The sequence below is a fragment of the Pygocentrus nattereri genome, chromosome 6 (assembly GCF_015220715.1).
Source record: "Pygocentrus nattereri isolate fPygNat1 chromosome 6, fPygNat1.pri, whole genome shotgun sequence".
NCBI lineage: Eukaryota > Metazoa > Chordata > Actinopteri > Characiformes > Serrasalmidae > Pygocentrus > Pygocentrus nattereri.
Window position 1 is genome coordinate 29,228,492 of NC_051216.1, and position 20,502 is coordinate 29,248,993.

Here is a 20,502-nt window from a genome sequence, read left to right on the forward strand (position 1 = left end):
TGTGTAGAGTTTGAATATTGGAGTTTGATATTGGTGTTGAAATTTGGATATTAGTGTGTGGCTGATGGAGTTTGGATATTGGAATTAGATGTTGGAGCTGGAGATATGCTATTACGGTGTCTGTATTTAATAAAAGCACTTACAAATCTCTTGTTTTTTCTGTCTGGCAGGCATATTGTACAACTTAACTGAACCATGTCCCAATTACTGAGGTCATATTTTACTATTTTTGTTTTTCTAAAATGATTTAATTAGCAGAATTGTATGCAAAAGTTTGGGCACCCCTGCTCAAATGATATCTTGTTGATTTTCTTCTGTGCTTCTGCATATTTAAATGCACAATTACTATTTCATTGCTGAATGTAACACATAGGAGGAAAAAACATAAAATGTGGTGTGTGCAAAAGTTAATGCACATTTCATGTTTATAAAGCATTTTAAATCTTTTAAAGCATTTAAGCTTGTGTTCTTAAAAGGATGTGTTCATATTCTCATATTCACTTAATCAACAAAACAAGTCATTTGACTGTGGGAGTCCAAACTTTTGGATATGAATGTACAACATAATTATGCAATAGGTGTTGCTGTTTTCTTGGACCTCTGGAGCTACTTGGTTTGATCAGCATGTTTCTGGGTGTCCGGCCCCGTGTGCAGGCAGCTGCCCACCCCCAGCTGTCTCCTGCCCTCCAGGAAGAGGACAGCTGCATGCAGCCAGTCCGTTATGACTTTTCTGTCTGTTAAGCAAAGATGCCGTTGTTTGCGATTTTTTTTTTTTGGCCAGAACTCTTTAGCACTTCTTCTTAATCCAGTCATTTCTGTATGCACCCTGCCTTGTGAAGATATAATCTATCCCTTGTAATATTTGTGTAACAGTTCATCATCATCAAACCGCCTTTTGCTGTTTTTCAGGCAGCCCTTGTTCTTGGTACTTCTGATATTTCTTGCCCTGGGGCTATTTTTTCTCCATCTTTTCTCAGAGAGAATATGGAATTCTAGTGGCATAAGCAATCAGCAGACTCTGGATCAAATGAATCTTCAGCAAAATCTGCTGTCAGAGTGAAAACATTTCCCTCGGGTTTTCAGAGGGTTTATGACACTGCCAATGCCAATAAATATACGAAGACAAACTTTTTTTTCTACTTCTTCCTTTTTTATACTGTCTGTTACATGGAGCACGAGGGAATATATGCAGGCGAACTCTTTCTCTTTTCTCTCAAAAAAACACGATTCATCCATAATCTCTTGTTGTAGTACAGAAACAGAAGCTGTATGTGCACATTTAAAATGGGCATTTGTAAATAAAGTAATGGATCACTGCAAATCCCTTAAGTACAACTAACTGTAGATAATAGTGTGTATGAAGAAGACAACGGGCAAATGTGCTAGAAGGTGTTAAAATTTAGCTTTACCTTTGTTTGAAGTACTTCATGTTGTGCCGTTTTTCAGATTAAATTGATGTGCTTATTACTGGCTTATTACTGAGGATTTTTTTTGCATTCCTATAATTCTTTCAGGCATGCTAGAAAAAGCTTAAAAAATGGCACCCACTTTCATGTGGTCTACTGGAAGCAGATCACATGATTTCAAAAGAGAGAGACAACACACATCCTCTGTTAGAAAAGAAATGTCCAAGTATATCAAGATAATGTATTAAAAATATACAAAAACTATACAAGCTTGGTAAATGGGACGGCGATATACAAAAAATTCCTTTAATTCAAACATTCAAGAAACGGAGTTTGTGTTGTGGGATTTCTGTTCTCCAGCAACGTAGGATCAAAGACATTCCCCTTTGTAAGCTGTTCTGGTCCATCCTAAGCTCATGGGGGTGATGAACCTGTTAATTAGGGTGGAATCTCCACAGAGAGCATGTAGAGTACTTGCATATTCCTTTAAAGACATCTTTGAGGGAGGCGAGGGTTGACAGTCCCCCTGCGGACCCTCGCTCTGAGATGCACTGCTGTCCTTTTCAATCACACAACCTGATGAGCTTCATCCAGAGATTTACAGTTCCTGGAGGGCACTTGGAGGATATCTGACAATATTGACAAAATTCATCATTATCTTGGAGTATAATAAGGATTATTTCCCAACAAAGGCTCTTTTAATCTCTTTGAGTGAACAAGAGGGCATCAAAAAGTACTGTACATCACGCAAATTAAGGTTGTGCAGCAAACGAGTAATGAACATAATTTAATGCGTATCGCATAGTGTCTATAATTTGATAAAACACAACACAAATACCTATAGCTCTAGACTTGTACATATATACCAGATTACATACAGTTTGACAGTTTTAATGCTCATTTGTGTTTTTAGTATTTTTTTTTTTTATTATTTATTTTATTTTTATTCTTTTGCAAGGCACTTTGTGAACCACCTTTAGTGCACTGCTGAGGCTGGAAAAATCAGACTTATTCTAAGTCAGCCTGAGACCATTACCCTGATCTCTTTTTAAATCACTCAATACAAGCAAAACATATGGCTTTCTGACACAGATACGCCATCTTGAGGCCTTTGTAATTCGGTCTGATTGCATATAATATATAATTCTCTCTGAAAATGTCAATTTTGATGCAGGTGTTTGGTAATGCACACCTGGAATTCCTTACATTTCACTGGTATGTATCAGTGCTTTTCTCTTATAAAACAAACAAAAAAACATATATACATGTTTTGCTCCCCATAGGACATAAGTGGCTGTTGTATCACATATCTATTATTATTATTCATACAGTCTTTACAAAAAGGTAGAAAGATCACCAAGCATAGGACAGTAGGACAGGTAATGTCTTTGCTAGTGTCTGACATGTATAATTAATTAATCCTTAAGCCATCATGTTCAAGAACTTGCTTTCCTCAGCAAGGGCGGTCAGCATAGAGCTCATGTCACCAATAGCCATGTTGCTGATGCCTGCCGGCACGGAGGCCAGCGTGACAGAGTTACGTGGGGTGGTCAGTCGTGAGGAGTTCTGGGAAAGACTCTGCAAAAGGCCAGGGCTCAGTGTGCCAGACATTAGGCTGGAATGATCTCCATCGTCCAAAATAGCGTCAAAGTCTATTTGAGTATGCTCAACAGCTTGAGATGTGTCCACTGTGCTGGTGACCTGGTTGACCCCTGGAGATGCCATTGTAGCCACTGTTGAACGAGGAGCTTGGTTGGCATGGGGAGACATTGGTGAATTATATTCTAAGTTGCCATCTAACATGTGAATCTCAACTGAATAGCACATGCTATTATCTCCATTTGTAAGATGGTTAGTGCCAGTGGGTCTCTTAGGGCTAGCCTCTGAGGTGTTAAAGTCAGAGCTAGCATTGGATGCAGAATAACCAGGTTGCTGGGGCAAAGCTGAACCTGAGTGGTGCCTGCTTGAAGATTTGGGTTCAGAAGGAGGCCTGGGCTGAAACGGCACTCTGCCACCATTTTGAAGGACTGTTTGGTTTGGTGGTTCATAATTCTGCTGGTTGAAGTTCTCCATGTGTGAGTAGTTGGACTTGTAATTCTGCATGTTTTGATTTTGCAGAGCCAGGCCATTGCATACTGGGCGCTGGTTGGGGTTCCCTGATAAAGGATTGGTGTTCATTTCCTGCCTATATGCTGCTTGGGCATTTGTTTGCTCATTGAGGTTTTGAAAGGGGTTGCCATATGACTGTCTGTACTGCTGCATGGAGTTCATCCTCTGAGTGTTCCTCTGTGAGTTACCCTGCTGAAGAACAGCCAAATTCTGGCTCATTGGTGCAATCTGTTGATTTGAGCAAAAGCTCTGATAAGCCCCAATGTTCTGCTTTTGCTGGACCACTGCCAGGTTGGCTCTGGGTAGCTGCAGTTTCGGAAGCCTTGCCGTGTTGTCCACTGTACCTGAGCTAACTTCATTCCACTGTACAGGCATGTTATTCTTGTTCATGCTATTAGGTGACTGGAATGGCTGCTGGGAACCTGGGCTGATTTGGCAGGGGGGCATTACTTGCTCAGTGTGGTTGATGTTAGCATCAACCAAAGCCATGCGTCGCTGCCCGTAAAACTGCTGCTGTTGCTGGGGAGTCACATTGTTTTGGAAATCCTGTGCCTGACTGCTGCTGTATGCCGTCCCTCGGCCCTGAGTTGAGCCACCATGCTGAGACCTGAGGTACTGCACCACATCATCTGGAAGGACCATGTCATCCTCTGCCTGGTCAACTCCATCGATGGCCATGTTTTCCATGACTACATTCTCTGAGATGCTTGGTGGCCTCTGGTTGAAGGGATGGCGATGCAAGCTGCTGTCAGACCAGGTGTTGTTCTGCAAGTTAACTCCAGGAGGCAGGCGGGATGGGTTCATGCTGCTCAAGCTGTTGTAGCGCTGAACTCGAGGCAAAGAGAGCGGATCCAGAGATGTGCAACGGACAGGGTCGCTGGCTCTCCTCGGCAGGCTGCTTGGGACTTCATGAGGCATCATACCAAGGGTGCCATAGCTTGTATCACTGCAGCGCCTTGAGTTGGCTGCAATCCGGGCTTGGAACAAATGAGTCGAGCCCTCCTGGGAGTCATTGTACAGGGCCATTCTAGTTCTAAGACTCATGCGATCCATGTTGGGCAAGGGTGTAGGTGGAGCACCCCCAGTGGCTGCTGCATATCTTGCCTTCAAGCGATAATGCTGGGCTGGAGTGAGGCTCAGCAAGCCTGGCAGTGCACCTCCACCTCCCCCACACTGACTGGCCTCACTTGATCGACGGGACAGGTCAGTAGAGATAGGGTCGTAAGAGTCTGCTGAGCTGACGTTGTTGTTGCGTCCTCCAAACTGTGAGGATTCGCTGGAGCGGCGGCTGGAGTAGCAGGGTGAGATGCCTGAAGATCTGCGGCTGAGTGTGTTGGCCGAGCTCATTGTGCTGGTGGTGCTGTCTCTGCGCTCGTTCAGCTGATTCAGTACTGTCATCTCGTACAAGGGCAGGTCTCCAAAACGCTGTCCGGGCAGGCCAGCACTCTGAGGACCCATACTGGAATTTTCCAGCAGAGACCCTGAAGAAGAGAAAGAGCAATTTACCTAAAGAGCTTCCATACAGTGTGTTTATATTAGGGGTTTAAAACAAATGAACTCAAAATGATTCAAACTGATTATAATGCACCACAATTTGATTTGATTATTTTGAAAAAATACAGTTAGCATGTGACTGGAGGAACTATTTGAACAGCAGTAAAATAAAGAAAGTTAAAAAAAAACAACAGCAGTAAAACTTGATAACCATCTCTAATAAAAAGCAACTTCCTTATCATCTGACAGTTTCATAATGATTGTTAATAATTATACATATGCATTATTAAATAATACTAGTTCTGTTATTATTTACTTAGTGACCATTAATTATTTTGGATTATAGAACCTAATCATTGAAAAGTGTTCATTAATAAATAAAAGGGATTTTTTTCACTGAAGTCATATTATATTTTTATTAACACATAAAATCAATGGTTTTAATCTCTATGTTAACCACTTATTATTAATAAACTTCGCATTAAGGAAAGGTTCATACATCATTAAGTACCATGATAATAAATAACTATTTCATCATTTAAAACAAGGTGTGGACTACTTGTTAGTCTAATTAAGTTTTTAAGTTGTTATTAAGTTGCTATTCATAACAATTATGAATTATTTTTATGCAAATAAGTAAATGATTAATATTTCAAGTTGTAATTTATTTGCTATTAGCTATGAGAATATGATTGCTAAATAAATATTATTGATTTAGTTTCTATAATTCACACTTACTATTAATTCTTTTTGCCTCACTAAATAAGTGGTTCAAATTTTGAATGCCAGCAACGAATACTTAACAATCATTAACAAATTGTTAGAAGATGATTAGGTTTTTGTTACAGCCTTTTATTCTAAAATTTTAATGAACATCTATCCTGGTGCACCATGAATTTTTACTCAACTATTTTACATCTGTCACATTCAAACTCTAATGCATTGTGCTTTGCTTCCACACTCACCAACAGCTGGTATAGGAGGCAGCTTGGTGTTTCGGACTTGAGGAGCTGTGTTTGCCCAGGAGCAGGAGTCTCTCACAGTCTTTAGTTTCTCCTTCTTGATATGCTCGAGCTGTAGAAGGCCCCCCCTGTTCTTACGCAGCTGGAGGCCTACTCCTGCTGAGCCCCCTGGAGAACCAGTGGAATCTACCACAGGGGGGTCATCTAGAGCACTCAGGTCCCCCAAACTGCCTCCACTGTGCATGGCCATCTCTACTCCACTGTCATTGTTGGTGGTGCTACCAAGCGGCGATGGCTCGCTGCTACATGATGACTGACCACCAGGGCTGGACTGATACATCTAAAAAGGGTGGGAAATGATTCATCTTTTTTTTCAATATTTACATTCATTACACCAATACACTGTAGAACAAATCATGTATGGAGACTGTAATTGTTAGAGGAAACTCTAATACTTTAACAAAATGTTCTGGATGTTCTTTTACCTAAAAAAACACATTTCAAGGCTCTGAGGGACGAGTAATACAGTACACCAGCACAACTGAATCTCACACTGTATTGCTTCCCAGCTGAAAAAGCTTCAATGATGTAAATGAGCTCTGACCAAGTCTGAACTAAAAAGCGCCTCTTGATCACAGTGTGATTGCTGATGCTTTTTGTTCAGTCCACACACAGCAGTCCCAGCCTCTGAATATTAATTTGATAATGACTTTTATCATAGAACTACAGAGGAAACTGGCAGATCCCTTTGCAACAGAGGAAGAGAACAGAATATGCTGGGGTAAGATGGACGCCTCTGTGTTAGTTACCATCAGGACCAGCTAATGGAATGAGAAGGACTACATGCACAGAGGCAAAGATACAGTTTAACACTAACATTTCTGCACACTTTTAGCACAAATTAAATACAAAACAAATAATACATGTAGAAGTAAAAATGACAAATACAGAAAATGTCTTTAGACTGTTCAATCTCAGAATAAGAAGGTCATTAAAATCAATGTGATATACATCGGCATGCATTTTTCTTCCTTAACATGATGCTTTTCAGACTGAAACAGACTACTCGGGTAGAAAATCTTTGTGGGTGGGACATGAATTCACATGATTTGATTTGAGCATGAAAAGTGGGGGTCTGAAATGAACATGGAGTAAGATTCTGATGGTCAGCAGAATCTGCGTTACTCTCACTTTTTTACAGTCTATCTGCACACACAGGAAAAAAACACTTTGGGGAAAAAGAAGTCAGGTTAAATAAGTCCGTGTACTAATTAAATTACCTAACTTTTGAGCATGAGATTGACTGTGTGTGTGTGTTTGTGTGTGTGCACTTCACTCCATTATCATCTGACCCCCTCACAGCATTGCAGCATGAGGGAAAATTTCTAAAAAAACTTTAGAAAACTTTCTCATTTGTGTTAACATGAACATCAACGAAAATGAGTTGAAATAACTCATTACTTTACAACTGATCCAAAAAGAGAGAGACGGAGGTGATGACAGGCGTTCTCGCTCAGAGATAGGTCAGGGTGATGGGAAGGGAGGGAATACATGCTAAGATATTATTGCCAAGTATAATTTTTCCCGTCCGGTGGAACATGTTCATGCAACTAAACCTCATCATTCAGCGGCAGGAAGGAATCACTAAACTTTTGTCAAAGATTACAGAGAAACAAGATTGAATGATATGGATTGGGCTTGATGTGACCATGGACATGAACTAACAAGGTAAAAAAAGGTCCATTTTGGTTTCAGTTTGTCTTTAAACATGTCAAACAATTTGGGCTGTTGAGATGGTTTGATTCTGACATGCAAGAATAAGAAAGATTTGGATTGTGCTCACCTGAGCAAAGTCTGTCCATTAGATTTAAAGCATGAGAGGCATTCAAAAGTCAAGTGTTAATAGAGCAAAATATTATTGCGGAAATGAGAAATGTATTAGTGTATTAGAATAATAGTAGTAACAACAGTAACAGTAGCAACTTTCAAATTTCAGAACAAGGTAGTAGGTGTCATTTAAGCATGCCATTAAATCTTCTACCATCTTTTACCAAATATATTACTGAACAAACAGTGAATTAGTATTCTTACCACTGTGTTCTCAGTCTTGATAGACTTGACTTGTAGGCAGTCCTCCACTCCTCTGGTAGTGCTGTTGGCCTCAGCTGACCCCTCTGTTCCTCTCCCAGCATGCTTAGTGCTGGCATCATTCTCTCCGCTCCCTTTAGGAGGCTGAGATTTCATAGGGGCGTCACTACGCTGCTTCTTTGTGACATGTGCTTCTGGTCCATGAACTGTCTTCACGTGCTTCCTGAGAGAGCTGGGGTCTGTGTAGCGCTTTGTGCAACCTGGGATCTTGCACACATATGGTTTCTGCAGGAAAGCGACATTACAACATTATAATGTGGAAAAACTATGACTTTTTGTTCTGGTAGTTGTCACTGTTGTGCAATTGTTAGTTTTGTAAACACTAACATCATTTAGACTGTGTGTTAGACACTAAGCACCTCATGTATCTGGTAGGCTTGATGTAGTATCCAATATTGCCCTGGCTAGTTTTATACAAAACGCAATCCAGCACAGCAGCAAAGCTGAACATTTCATCTCGTTTTTTACAAGACAGCACAGCAATTGGCAAAAGTATGTGCAGGTAAGGTAGAGCCATTCCCAACACTGAAGCGTTGACATGTCATTGCCATAACCATGCATATTTGCGTTTTTTTTCCTTGTTTCAGGTTTGCTGGAATTATTGCAGGATCTGGCTTGTGAAACCAATGTGAACCCACACCATCTATCTCCTTAAAGCATGGTTGTCTGCAGTACCAAAGTGCATGTACTTAAAGAAAAAAGGCCCAGAACTATATGAGATTTACGCCCCAACTAAGTATGAATGCAGGTTAAATTTGATGCTGATGCCACTTCAGTACAACACCTTCTACTTACTGATTCGAGAAGCATTCATGTGGTTAAAAAACAATACATTACTTACATTATAGAGAGGACTACAGAAAAAAGCCACAGCAGTGCTATGTAAGAGTGGATCTTGCATCAATGGCACTGTATTGTATGTACTGTATAAGAGCATGACAGAGCAGATATTCAGTAGCAGTACCTCATTTGAATGTGTGCGGTTCTGGTGCTTGGCTCGATCTGAGGCATTGGAGAAGGCTTTGTTGCAGCCCTCATGCTCACACACATACGGCTTCTCTCCTGTGTGGGACCTCAGGTGGGTTTTCAAGTTCTCTAGTCGTGAGTAAGCCTTGGAGCAGCCTTCAAACTAGACAGAAAACAGAGAAAAGGGATATCTTCTAAAGCAGGGCACTAGCCATCAGTTATGCATATGCACACCAAAGTTATCAACATCTATTACAGGTATTTCACCACTTGTCCAGTGCATGTCATCATGCTTTACTTTAACTGATCCTGTATGTGTGTTATTAGAAATTCTTTTGTATTTTATATTACAGACTAGTCTTGATTTGCCCAGGTAATTGGTCATTGGTGTACAAAAAGATCAAATCATATCATATTAAAAAGTGGTAATAAAGTCAGAGAATGCTGTTCTTCTCATGACTGGCCTGAAGAACATTCTGGCAGTACTGGGGATACACTAATAAGGGCCCATGACCTTTTCCTTTCTTCAGACTTATTTTGTCTCTGTCTTGTCAATCAGCACCTTGAACTCCTCTCTGAAGTTCTATTTGTATTGTGGTCTCTAGCTACTAAAACATGCTTTGAAGATGAGAAGTCAAGGTACTGAATCGTATTTTCATGCAAATCCAGCACTCAAGCCATGCTGTATAACTTCAGTCTCAGGTAATAGAAATATGTCCTGTTTAAAATTAGGGCAATAGCTGGGAATGGGTCAAAAGTAGCAGGTAGGATATAAATTTAGAGCGCTCTAGTGAAAAGAATTAGGCTTCACCTGTGCTGCTATAATAATAGTACCAAAATGGGCTGCCATAGAATAACCACTTTTGATTTCCTTTTCAACTACTTTTCAATTGTTCTTCAAAGATCTCTTTGAAAATGACATGTTCAAGGGGGATTTTTTTTTTGTGTCTGAAGAACGTCATACATAATATAAAGATTCTAGAGCCATACATACAAGACAGGTATAATGTAATGTCAAAAATAGAAATGTCCTATAACTTTCAGGGGGACATGAGCCCATAGATAGGAGAAATAGAATCCAGGGTGAGTGTCCACAGAGACCTCTCGAACCCTGCTGTGGTTCTTACTGTGCATTTGTGAGGCTTCTCTCCGGTGTGTCTCCGCATGTGCACTACCAGCATGTACTGGGCCTTGAAAGGCTTCTGCTCTCGTGAGCATTCTTCCCAACGACACACAAACTCCTTCTTTTCCCCATGGATGTGGTCATTATTGATGTGCTGTAAGCAGAGAAGAGTCCCCGTCATGCTGCAGTTTTGTCACATGACTATAACGTGAAAAGAGGTCCCATCCGTCAAGAGGACATGCGACTTTCAATACATCACATTCACACAATGAAGTCAGGTGGTGACTTGCATTACAGAGATTCTATCTCTTTTGATTGCAGACATGGTTGTGAAGGGCATTCTGTACTCCTGAGGGCATAGAATTCCCCCTTCTCTGATCACAAAACCTATCAGTATCTATTACCAAAACCTGACATGATTCAACTGATCTAACACACAATAACGTTATAGTTCATGTCAACTGTATGCCTCAGACTGAAGCATGGTAAGATACTGTAGTGTATTCTCTTTGATTTTTTTTTATCCTCAACTTGAAAAAATCAATAGCTGAAGTAAACCAAACTTGAACTCTTACTGATTCTCTCCAATGGACTCTTTGATAAAAGTGAAATACAGGATGATACAAGGATACTGATACTACTCTTCTCCCACAGTTGGGAGGTAATTTTCCTCTGTCTGGTTCTTTTTTAAAGAGGAGCGAGTGTGTGTGTGGCTAGGAATGCACGTGTAGTTTCAGCCTTATGCTCCTCATACTGAGCTAAAACCATAATTTAGAGCTATGGGGAACAATCACTTAGAACAAATAAAACCAAAGCCCATGCCATTATTTTGCTTTCTCAAGGTGTGTAATTTAGTTTGCATGGAAAAAGTGCAGATTGAAGCCTTAGGACCAAAAGGAGGCGTGTACGGAGGAGGTGTAGGCCTCGTTTCTCTGGTCTCTAAACACAACATTTCCACAACTCCTTCTACCCCCCATCTCCTATGCCAATAATTATACCCTTTCTGTTTGCTCTCCCTTTCCTTAACCATCCAATCCACTTTCTCAGAAATCTAATTATTGCAGGACAACTGCCCATGTCATTTCAAACAACTGCTCATCTGTAACCACTTGAGACGCAATGTGTTTGTACTTCTGGCAGTATAATTGCCCACATGAGTTGTTTAGAAACCCAATACCTCACACTGCTGATAGAATAAGTCTCTTTTTAGAGACGTCCATGCATGTAGAGACCTATACTAGTTTGGGCTTCTTCAGTTTGGACAGCTTGGAATGGTAACACGACCAGAGGCGACTTCTTTCGACCTCTTCTGATTTCCTTCTGAGCAGCAGGCAGGGCTCCGAGCACTCAGGCTTGGTCAGAGAGTCTGACTGGCTCTGGGTGAGTGTCATGGTGCAGAGAACAAGCTGTTAATCACTGAGGGCTGTTCTGAGGTGCTACGGCAGGGGAGAGCCACACCAGAACTGCTGGTATGACGATGGATTTACTGCTGGGCCTCAGGCAAGGTCAAAGGCCGAGGGGGCATGCAGAGACGGAGACCATGAGCATGTGTGAGAGTGTGTGTGTGTCTCCGTGAGATGAGAAAGCTCCAGCACAACTGGTTGCACCTCTGTGGAAATGGACGTGCTCATTAACCCCACACGTGTCAGCAACAGGAAGCAATCAGTTACAGTGCTGCCTGAATTGGTCTCTAACAAACTGGCCTTAATGAGGGAAGGCTTACTTTTCAGCTTCAGATCTATAACATGTTCTTAATTATTTACTACTCTTTTTGTGTAGCATTCTTTTTAATCTTTCTGCACACTAAACTACTGCAACTAAAATGGCTGATTTTGGAGCAGTTTAACACTTTGAAGCACATAATTGATAAAAAAATCATGGTACAATTCGAGCAGAGAAATTCTGTCAGCGTGAATTATTCATAGTTGTGTTTGTAAGTAGAACATATTTTATAATTTGGACTTGAAGTCATTGCTGTGTTGTGTCCTGTTTTGCAGAAGGAACAACTACCCTATACACACGCCATGTCCTATATGTACATGCTTGACAAAAACCCAGAAGCACAGATTTAAAGTCAATGTTGTTAGCACTATAGTGTGACTTACGTGCACTAACTGCTCTTGTGTGTCATACTCTTTAGAGCAACCCTCCCAGTGACAGTTGGTCTCGTACACAGCCTCTGGCTCCTGCTTGCATTCGTCCTTATCCACTTCCTCTCTCAGCTCCACATGATCCTGTGGAAAGGAGCAAATCTGCAATGAGTCTATGTGGCAGTAAGAAAACTAACGTATTAAGCGTTATGTACAGTTATTTTCATGTGAAAATGGGTATTGTACAAATCACTCACTTTTCAGCATTAGGAAAAGCAGAAAACATATGGAACATAAAATCATACAGAAGCCTTAATAACTAAATGTAATTATTCAGTTTTTTTAAGAAATCTGTAGAGATATTTTTCCACATCTCTGAAGTTGGTTGCATTTTCTGTATCTCACGATGCAAATAATCCCAATTTGGACTCATCAATCACTTCAAAAAAGACCTTAAAATTCTTCTCCATCTCAGATGGAGTTGTAGCTCAAATTCTATTGTTTTTATGCTTTGCATTTTCTCAGAAACAGCTTCTTGATCGCTACAAATCCTTTCAGACTCATAGCATAGTGGAAGGCTAGAAATACCTGTGGGTTTATTTAAAATCTGAAACAAGAATGGAACTTGATTTTCTTCTACCTTTTAAAGATGAAAGCTTCCCTTACAGAAAAGTCACATATAACTCACATGTTAAGTGTGCAAAGCCCATGATTTTATAAGGGATTGGAAAACCGTGTGTTCAAATGTGAAAGAACATGATCAAATGGCTCATGTGATCACAAATTTTTCACATTTTCATTGACATTTTTTCATGTTCTTTCACATATGAAACGCATGACTTTTTAAAAAGGGTTTAAGTATTGTTGTTACACACATATGACTGCAAACACTGTGCTGTTCATGGAATAATCTCTGACCATTATGTTGCTTGGCAGCCGTAATTTAATGTTAAGAAACTGCACTGCACTGCACTGTCATTATTATGAATGGTGATTTATTAAATGCTGGCATATGTTTCTAGTGTATTTTATGCAGGATTGGGAAATACTGTTTTAAACTATTAGCTGCTGTTCCAGTACCTGGTGTGTAACCTACAACCTTATCTCTAAAGTTAGACCAGAGGCAAGGGAGCTCAGCTTTTTTTAGATTGTGTAACTACACTATTGCAGGTGTTCATTAAGTGCCGTATGAATCTCTAGCCTGTTTCCAGAGCTGTTTAAGAACCCGCTTTTCTGCTGGTGTCTGGGAACGTTCAGAATGCTTTTGAGCTCTTAATGATTCCTGCATTAAACTTAAATGGTCCAAACCTTCTCTAATGTGGTGAGCGAATGGAATGCTTTACGGCCACATCCAATATCCCTCTCTACACACTCGTTCTGTTTGATAGCGATTCAAAAAAAGGAATGGGATTGTTTAGCAGCTAGTGGCAGAAGCAGGCAGCCCAAAAGCCATGTGCAACCATAAGAAGCAGCAAACCACTTCCAAACAGTTGGACTGAGGGTGTGATTTCCCCCTCCATGCTGACTCCAGCATGTTTCTGTCTGCCCCGCTACACACACATCCTCATCAATTCCCAGTGGCCTCACGATCGCACTTAGCACCCTTCGCCATGCATCATACCGCCATGCTGTCACTGCCCAGGAGAGGAGCCACAAATTTATCAAAAGAAAACAACAGAAAAAGACAGAAGGAGTGAGAGATATGAGAGCAGAGGTGAGCTGAAAGAGGAGCTGAAAGTTATGAGTAAAGAAGGAGGACTAGCAGAGACAGAGAGAGAGAGAGAGAGAGAGAGAGAGCCTCGTCAGACCATAGTAATGTTTAGCTGATTTGTCACTATGACACCACTGCCTGGCACAGTTTACAGCACAGGCCTGAGAGCAGAAATGGACGGCCTGTGGCTTGTCACAGTTGGAAAGTTTTTCTCCCTCTGAATACTGTAGTATCAAATGAAAGTGTATTGAACCCTAGTCTGGTGGGGACAGATGTGATCTTGTAACGAGAATACACATCTGCGGACAACCTGCTAAACTTTTGGTGCTCGACTGTGCCCCCTCTAAAACCTGCCCAAAAACTCCACTAATCCATTTGGCTTGAATGCAAATCTGATTGCTTGTCTTTTCTCAAACATAGCTGCTAATTCTTTCCACTGTTGTTAACTGCTGATTACTGACCAGCAGAGGCCAAGTACTGCTGCTGGTAACCCATCATTAACATTTATCACCAGTCCTCTGATGTCTTCCAAAAGCTAACCTATAATCTGGTTTAACAGAAATATTTTTTTCCTTGTAAAAGAACATTAGATTTTTTTGGGTGGACTTCTTAGTCATGATAACTTATGTTACATCCATGACCTATTATTGACAGGCCTGAAGTCCAGTGCACAATGTTGACGAGTGCATCATTGCCCGCCTACTTTGAGCTCTGCCTTTACAAGGCATTGGATTAATTTAGAAACTTTACATTCAGTTTGTTGCCATCCTAATCAGTCTAAGTTCCCACCTACATCAAGACCAAAATTTCTGATGGTTGTTTGCAGATGTTCTCATTATGAGATCATGTCTGACCCCACAAGACTATTGGAGCCCTTGAAGCATGAGTGTCATGTGAGTTAGACCTAAACACCTAACTTGTGTCAAAGGAAACAACTTTTGATATAAGCTTGAAGGAATACTGTTTCTTCAAACTAATCTGTAGCATACAGACAGTTATCACAGACAACATCTCCCTGAACTAAACAGAAAAACTCAGAACGCACTAATAATAGAATATAATATAAAAGTAATTTTGAGTCAATGATTTTTCTGTTTTGTGCTATATACATTAAAGAAAAGCTGGGCGACTTGAACCTACAACCTCATGGATTTCAGTACCTGTGAACACGGGGAGAGAGGACGTGTCCCATCCACTTCTGTCTTCACCTTTGACCTCTTCGTGATCATGGGATTGACCGTACTGCTAACAGCTGAGTCACCTCCAGCATTCTGACAAGGTGAAAGATGAGAGGGTGGTGGAGGAGTGGGAAAGAAAGAGAGAAAACCGCAAAGTGAAACAGAGAGTCATCCTCGTAGGCACCGCGGCTGCTGGCAGCAGTGCTGGGATTTCAGAGCTGTGGAGGCATCATGCTCTAGATCCCATCTTTCACAAAGTGACCCGCCGCAGAGACTAAACAGTTTAGACTGCCCTATTTGCTTCCGTCAGATGGAAATATGAAAAGGGAGAAATTATTGCCCACAGAGTGCGGCTGCAGACTTTGATCCTTAGACGAATTCTCAACATGGCACACAGAGACACTTGGAGCACAAAGTCCGTCCATGGAGAAGCATGAGAAAGAGAAGTTTGGGGGGAGGCACCTTCCAAATCCCACCCAACCACTAGAGTACAGTGAAGGGCGATGTTTTCAATAACTCAATAACTCTGACATGGTTTTGTTGAAAAGCGAGGGAAATGTGTTTCTCATCACTGCTGAAGTGAGTGTGTGTGTTTTGTGGTTGTGAAATAGAAATGGAATGAAAATGGATCCAGTGGGTGTCTGGATATGATGAGAGTGGGTCAGAGAGTTGGAGGAAGTTTACATTCTGGGCGGCCATAATGTTTACATGGGAGTGATAGAGGAGGTGGAAGCAACACTTAGAATCTTGGACGATGAATGTAACACATTGCAGCTTTATTGAAAAGTATGCATGAATGAGCAATTCGAAAGTAGTGCATGTCCAATACATAGCAACTGTACGATAAGAAAACCTTTCAATACCTTCCATTACCTTTCATAACCTCTATAAAACACTTCATTTGAAAATACTCGCTGCCCTTTACATTGTGTGGTGATGAATGAACCAATAGATATTTTGAAAAGCAAACTTTTGAGTTCCTAGATGTTAAGAATTTTCCCCTTTCTTCTGCAAAGCTGCATATTCAAGTTTTCTTATTACAGCGATATTATGCTCAAACCCCTGCATGCTGCTATTATGGATCCTGGTACATTCAGAAGTTCTATTAGCACTTATGACTGGCTCACCTGGTTGGCCTCGGTGCTGGGGTTGCTGCTGGTGCTGTGGATTGCAGTGCCTCCTAGGGTTTGCTGGCGACTGCTGAAGGGTGGCGAGGGCTGCAGGAGGGGTGGTGTGTGGCCAAATGCACTCAACCCTCTCTGCTGGGACAGCAGTTGCTGGTAAGCCACTGGTGTGATGGGGTGTGGGAACGTGAAGGACGGACTGATAGGAAATGAGAGTTTGGAATTAGGGGGCTGCAGGACACTGCTCCATATACTACTGTTCAACAGTCTGGCATCACTTGCAATATTAATAATTTTTGGCATTTTACATACAAACTTATACACAGTAAGGTAAAATATTATAAATTACATTTTCATTTCCTTTCACCTTTGGTGAGTAATACAGCTGCCCTCAGTGGAATAGTTGTTGGGCAGCAATTCTAAATTACATGCAACATAACATCACCTGACAAAAGGGTTAATGTACATGTAAGCAGGTATTAAATGCTAATTAATAAACTGTAACTGTGTGTTTAGTATAAGGTTCTGCCTTGAGATTTGATCACCCCTGAAATACAAAACACTCTGGATGTCAATTTTACTATAATTGAATTCTTGCATAACTTGTACTTTATACCTTTCTTCATCTAATTACACTCAGGTCTGGTCTTCATTTGGGATGCATTGAAAATTTCTTTATTTTTTCAGTTTGCCAGGAGGAAAGGTGGAAACTTTTAGAGAGGCTCCAAGAAAGGGTTGTTTTCTGATGAATTCACTGTACAGCTAAAGAATGGTGCTGGATGGAACCCATAGGTGAGGTAGTTTGAAGTTCCTGCAAGAACTTGACTTTCAAGAGCTCTTCCAGAAGCACCATCTCATAAGAAGGCTTTGTGGGGCACCTAAAATGTTATACTTAAAATGTTTCAAAAAAGTACTGTGAATACTCTGTTGGCCATTTGAAAGAAGTTTTGCCAGTGTCATGAAAGAACAAGAAACTTTTCCAGGTATAGATCACTTACACTAAGCAAAAGGTACTGAAAGTGACATTGGGCTTTCTTATACCTGATGCCCCCGACGGAGAGGTGCCCGTAAGAGCTGCTGGCGTTGGAGCTGGAGCGAGAGTTATTGATGTAGGCCACCAGAGAGTTGGGAGAGGTACGGATCATGGTCTGCAGGTCGATGCTGGCATCCGACATGGGCGAGATGGAGAGTGCCCGCTTCCGGCTCAGCCGGGGCGTCAGTCTGGGGCTGGGGAAACGGGACACTGGGTGGGAAAGAAACACACAAAAAAACACACGTGAACTCTCGGTGACTGTGCTGTGCTGAAGCCTCTGTTCTTTTCTGCATGCCTCTACTCCCTCTCCTCCCCTATGTGCTTTGAGTATGGGGCTATGCACAGGACACGGGAGAAGGTTTGTTTCACCTCCTTTATCTTCACCATCGCTCCCACACTGCTGCACGTTCACAGCCCACTATGAATAATTAATCAGCCCAATCGTTTACAGTAATTACGCTGATACCAATCGCACCAAGCCTGTGGCACTGCAGCATGCTAAATAGAGGCAATTTAACAACTTCCATTCAGAACACAATTAAAGAGAAAAAAAGGAACTAAGATTGGTTGCATGCTACCCCTTCTTAGTAGTCCATGCTTGTTCTAGAGAAGAAAACAGATCATAAAGCTGATTTGGCAAATTTTCCACTAGTGTTTTTGGAGGTATTATTAATAGCAACTTTTTTTAGAGTATTTTCTTCTCTTTCCTCATCAGATTTTCACTTTGTTCCATTTCTAAAGAGAGAAGGAACTATTATTAGTTGCATCTGCTCCTCAATGCACTTATTAGGTCTTTCACAGAAACATGACTGATGATGCCAGGTTGACAAATTTTCTGTATTTTGCTTATGGTGCTGTTTGATTGTTAAACTGCCGTTTTTAGCTTATTAGGCCACTGATTTGTGTGTGTGTTTGTGTGTTGGCCCAGCTGCTCAGTGCTCAACAGGTGCTGTGCATTAGCCAGGGAGTTAGGGGACACAGAGCAGGAGGCCATTATGCCCTTCAGGGGGCATCACCAAAGGTGCTGGCTGCAGGAAGCTCATAATGACTCCACACAAACACATGCCACTCACACCCAAAAAACACATGCAGTGACATTTCAGACAGGGGCCTTTCAAAGTCCTGCCTATGGCTGATTACTGCTTTTTAGATTCTCAGCCCTTTAATTTGTTTTACAACATGGACACCAATTCTCAGTTGTTTTTTTTTGTCCAAAAATCTTAACAAGGGCAGTGTTCATAAGGCTACATGACACCTACGCTCACCGGCCACTTTATTAGGTTTATTACCTGTTCAGTTGTTTGTTAACACAAATACCTAATCAGCCAATCACATGGCCGCCACTCAATGTATTCAGGCATGTAGAGGTGGTCAGGACAACTTGCTGAAGTGCAGACCGAGCATCAGAATGGGGAAGAAAGGTGATTTAAGTGACTTTGAACGTGGCGTGGTTGTTGGTGCCAGATGGGCTGGTCTGAGTATTTCAGAAACTGCTGATCTACTGGGATTTTCACACACAACCATCTCTAGGGTTTACAGAGAATGGTCCAAAAAAGAGAAAATATCCAGGGAGCGGCAGTTGTGTGGACGAAAATGTCTTGTTGATGTGAGAGGTCAGAGGAGAATGGGCAGACTGGTTTGAGATGATAAAAAGGCAACATCTCTGAGGAATGTTTCCAACACCTTATTGAAAGTATGCCACGAAGAATTAAGGCAGTTCTGAAGGCAAAAGGGGATCCAACCTTTCACTAGCAAGGTGTACCTAATAAAGTGTGTTTACATAAGCCTTTCATGTCAACTGACATAAACCTGTATAGATATTTATAAAGGCTCATTCTAGTTGCCATAACAGTTGCTGAGGTGAAATGACTTGACAAAAGCAGTTTTTATGACAACTGACGTGTGTTCAAATAGGCCTTTATAAATGTTTATGTAGCTGTCATGAAAGGGTCATTTTGATGTCATATAACCTACAGATGCTGCCCTACAAGTGTTTGGGCAAGAACTCTGAGCAGTATTTGTGAAAGAGTTGGCAAAGACAACAAATGAACCCCTGGAATGCTCCTCGGCAAAGCTTATAAATAAATGTGTCATGTATCATTAGCACTGTGTAAGAGTGCTGGTGCTGTGTGGAACAAAGTGGTGACGATTTGTGGGCATGAAATTTGTTTGAGGACTGCAGGAAAGCACTGCACTCATGCCAGTGGGAATTTACATGTGTAGAACTTTGTCTTCAAACAAACAGAAGGAAGAGCTCAATATGGTCCAAATTAAGGCATCCTTAAGCTCACGTTCACCCATCCCAGTTAACCTTCCTCTTGCCACGCTCATATGCTTTGGAGTGTGACGGCACACTGCTTGCCTCCTCTAGCCTGGGGGCAGAGCTGTGTCTTGCCTGCCTGAGGTCACGGGGGCCCACACGCTTTGGGATGGGCTGTTTTTATAGGTGATGTGGCTCTAATTTAGGGGTGTGCAGGTCCCTGCGAGAGCGCTAAAGCAGATGTGCGGTGTTGTGCAGCTTTTGGGTGGCTGGCGCGAGCTGAGGGAGCCCCACGGTGCTGGTGGGAGTGGGGGTGGAGGGCCATTTTAATTGGGGAACTGGCCTGATATATGGCTTTAAAATTACAGGCACTCTCGGCACATTTACAAAAGAGGAGGCAATTATTGTAGGCATCTGCCGCACTGCTTTAACTGGGATGCCTTTTGTGGAGGTTCAGAATAATGTAATTGGTGGGTGTTAATCCTCAGATCTCCCCTCTGCTTCCAACAGTTACTCTGTGCAACGATTGCCTCCTGGGGCTGAGCTGCCACTGGCACTGGCCAGGCAGGGCTTAATGGGCACCCATAGTCCTGCACCTTTTGTACATTACGACAGGCGTTTGGAGGTCTCCTTTGCACGCTGTAGCAAAGCGGTGTAAGCTGTGCTGTCTTTCCCAGGCACAGAGGTGGGAGCAGGGAAGGCCTGCAGCTGCAGCGGTTAGCGCTAGTGCTAGATTATGTATTCGGAGCTCATAGCTCTGGTAACTATAGCTAAACTGGCCTCTACAACTTCCAGCACTTGACCCTGAACCGAGGTGAAACAGACTTTTCCGAAAGCAACAGAAGCATCCTGGCACAAGAGCAGATCTCAGTACTGCACTGCTGAGCTTTTTGCCAAC

At 41.8% G+C, this 20,502-nt stretch overlaps 1 protein-coding gene across 2 annotated transcripts in view; it reads right to left on the minus strand.

Moving 5' to 3' along the window:
• Positions 1-1,611: 1,611 nt before the first annotated feature.
• Positions 1,612-20,502, minus strand: part of gli2a (GLI family zinc finger 2a) — a 78,063-nt gene continuing 59,172 nt past the window's right edge. For both annotated transcript variants that reach the window (XM_017695332.2, XM_017695334.1), the window contains 9 exons: positions 17,353-17,554; positions 16,315-16,510; positions 15,170-15,280; positions 12,314-12,442; positions 10,213-10,362; positions 9,084-9,248; positions 8,063-8,344; positions 5,975-6,311; positions 1,612-4,996 (listed from right to left, as the gene is read on the minus strand). In XM_017695332.2, coding sequence (XP_017550821.2) covers positions 2,829-4,996; positions 5,975-6,311; positions 8,063-8,344; positions 9,084-9,248; positions 10,213-10,362; positions 12,314-12,442; positions 15,170-15,280; positions 16,315-16,510; positions 17,353-17,554 — 3,740 coding nt within the window. In that variant the 3' untranslated portion in view covers positions 1,612-2,828. The remainder of the gene's footprint in view (positions 4,997-5,974; positions 6,312-8,062; positions 8,345-9,083; positions 9,249-10,212; positions 10,363-12,313; positions 12,443-15,169; positions 15,281-16,314; positions 16,511-17,352; positions 17,555-20,502) is intronic.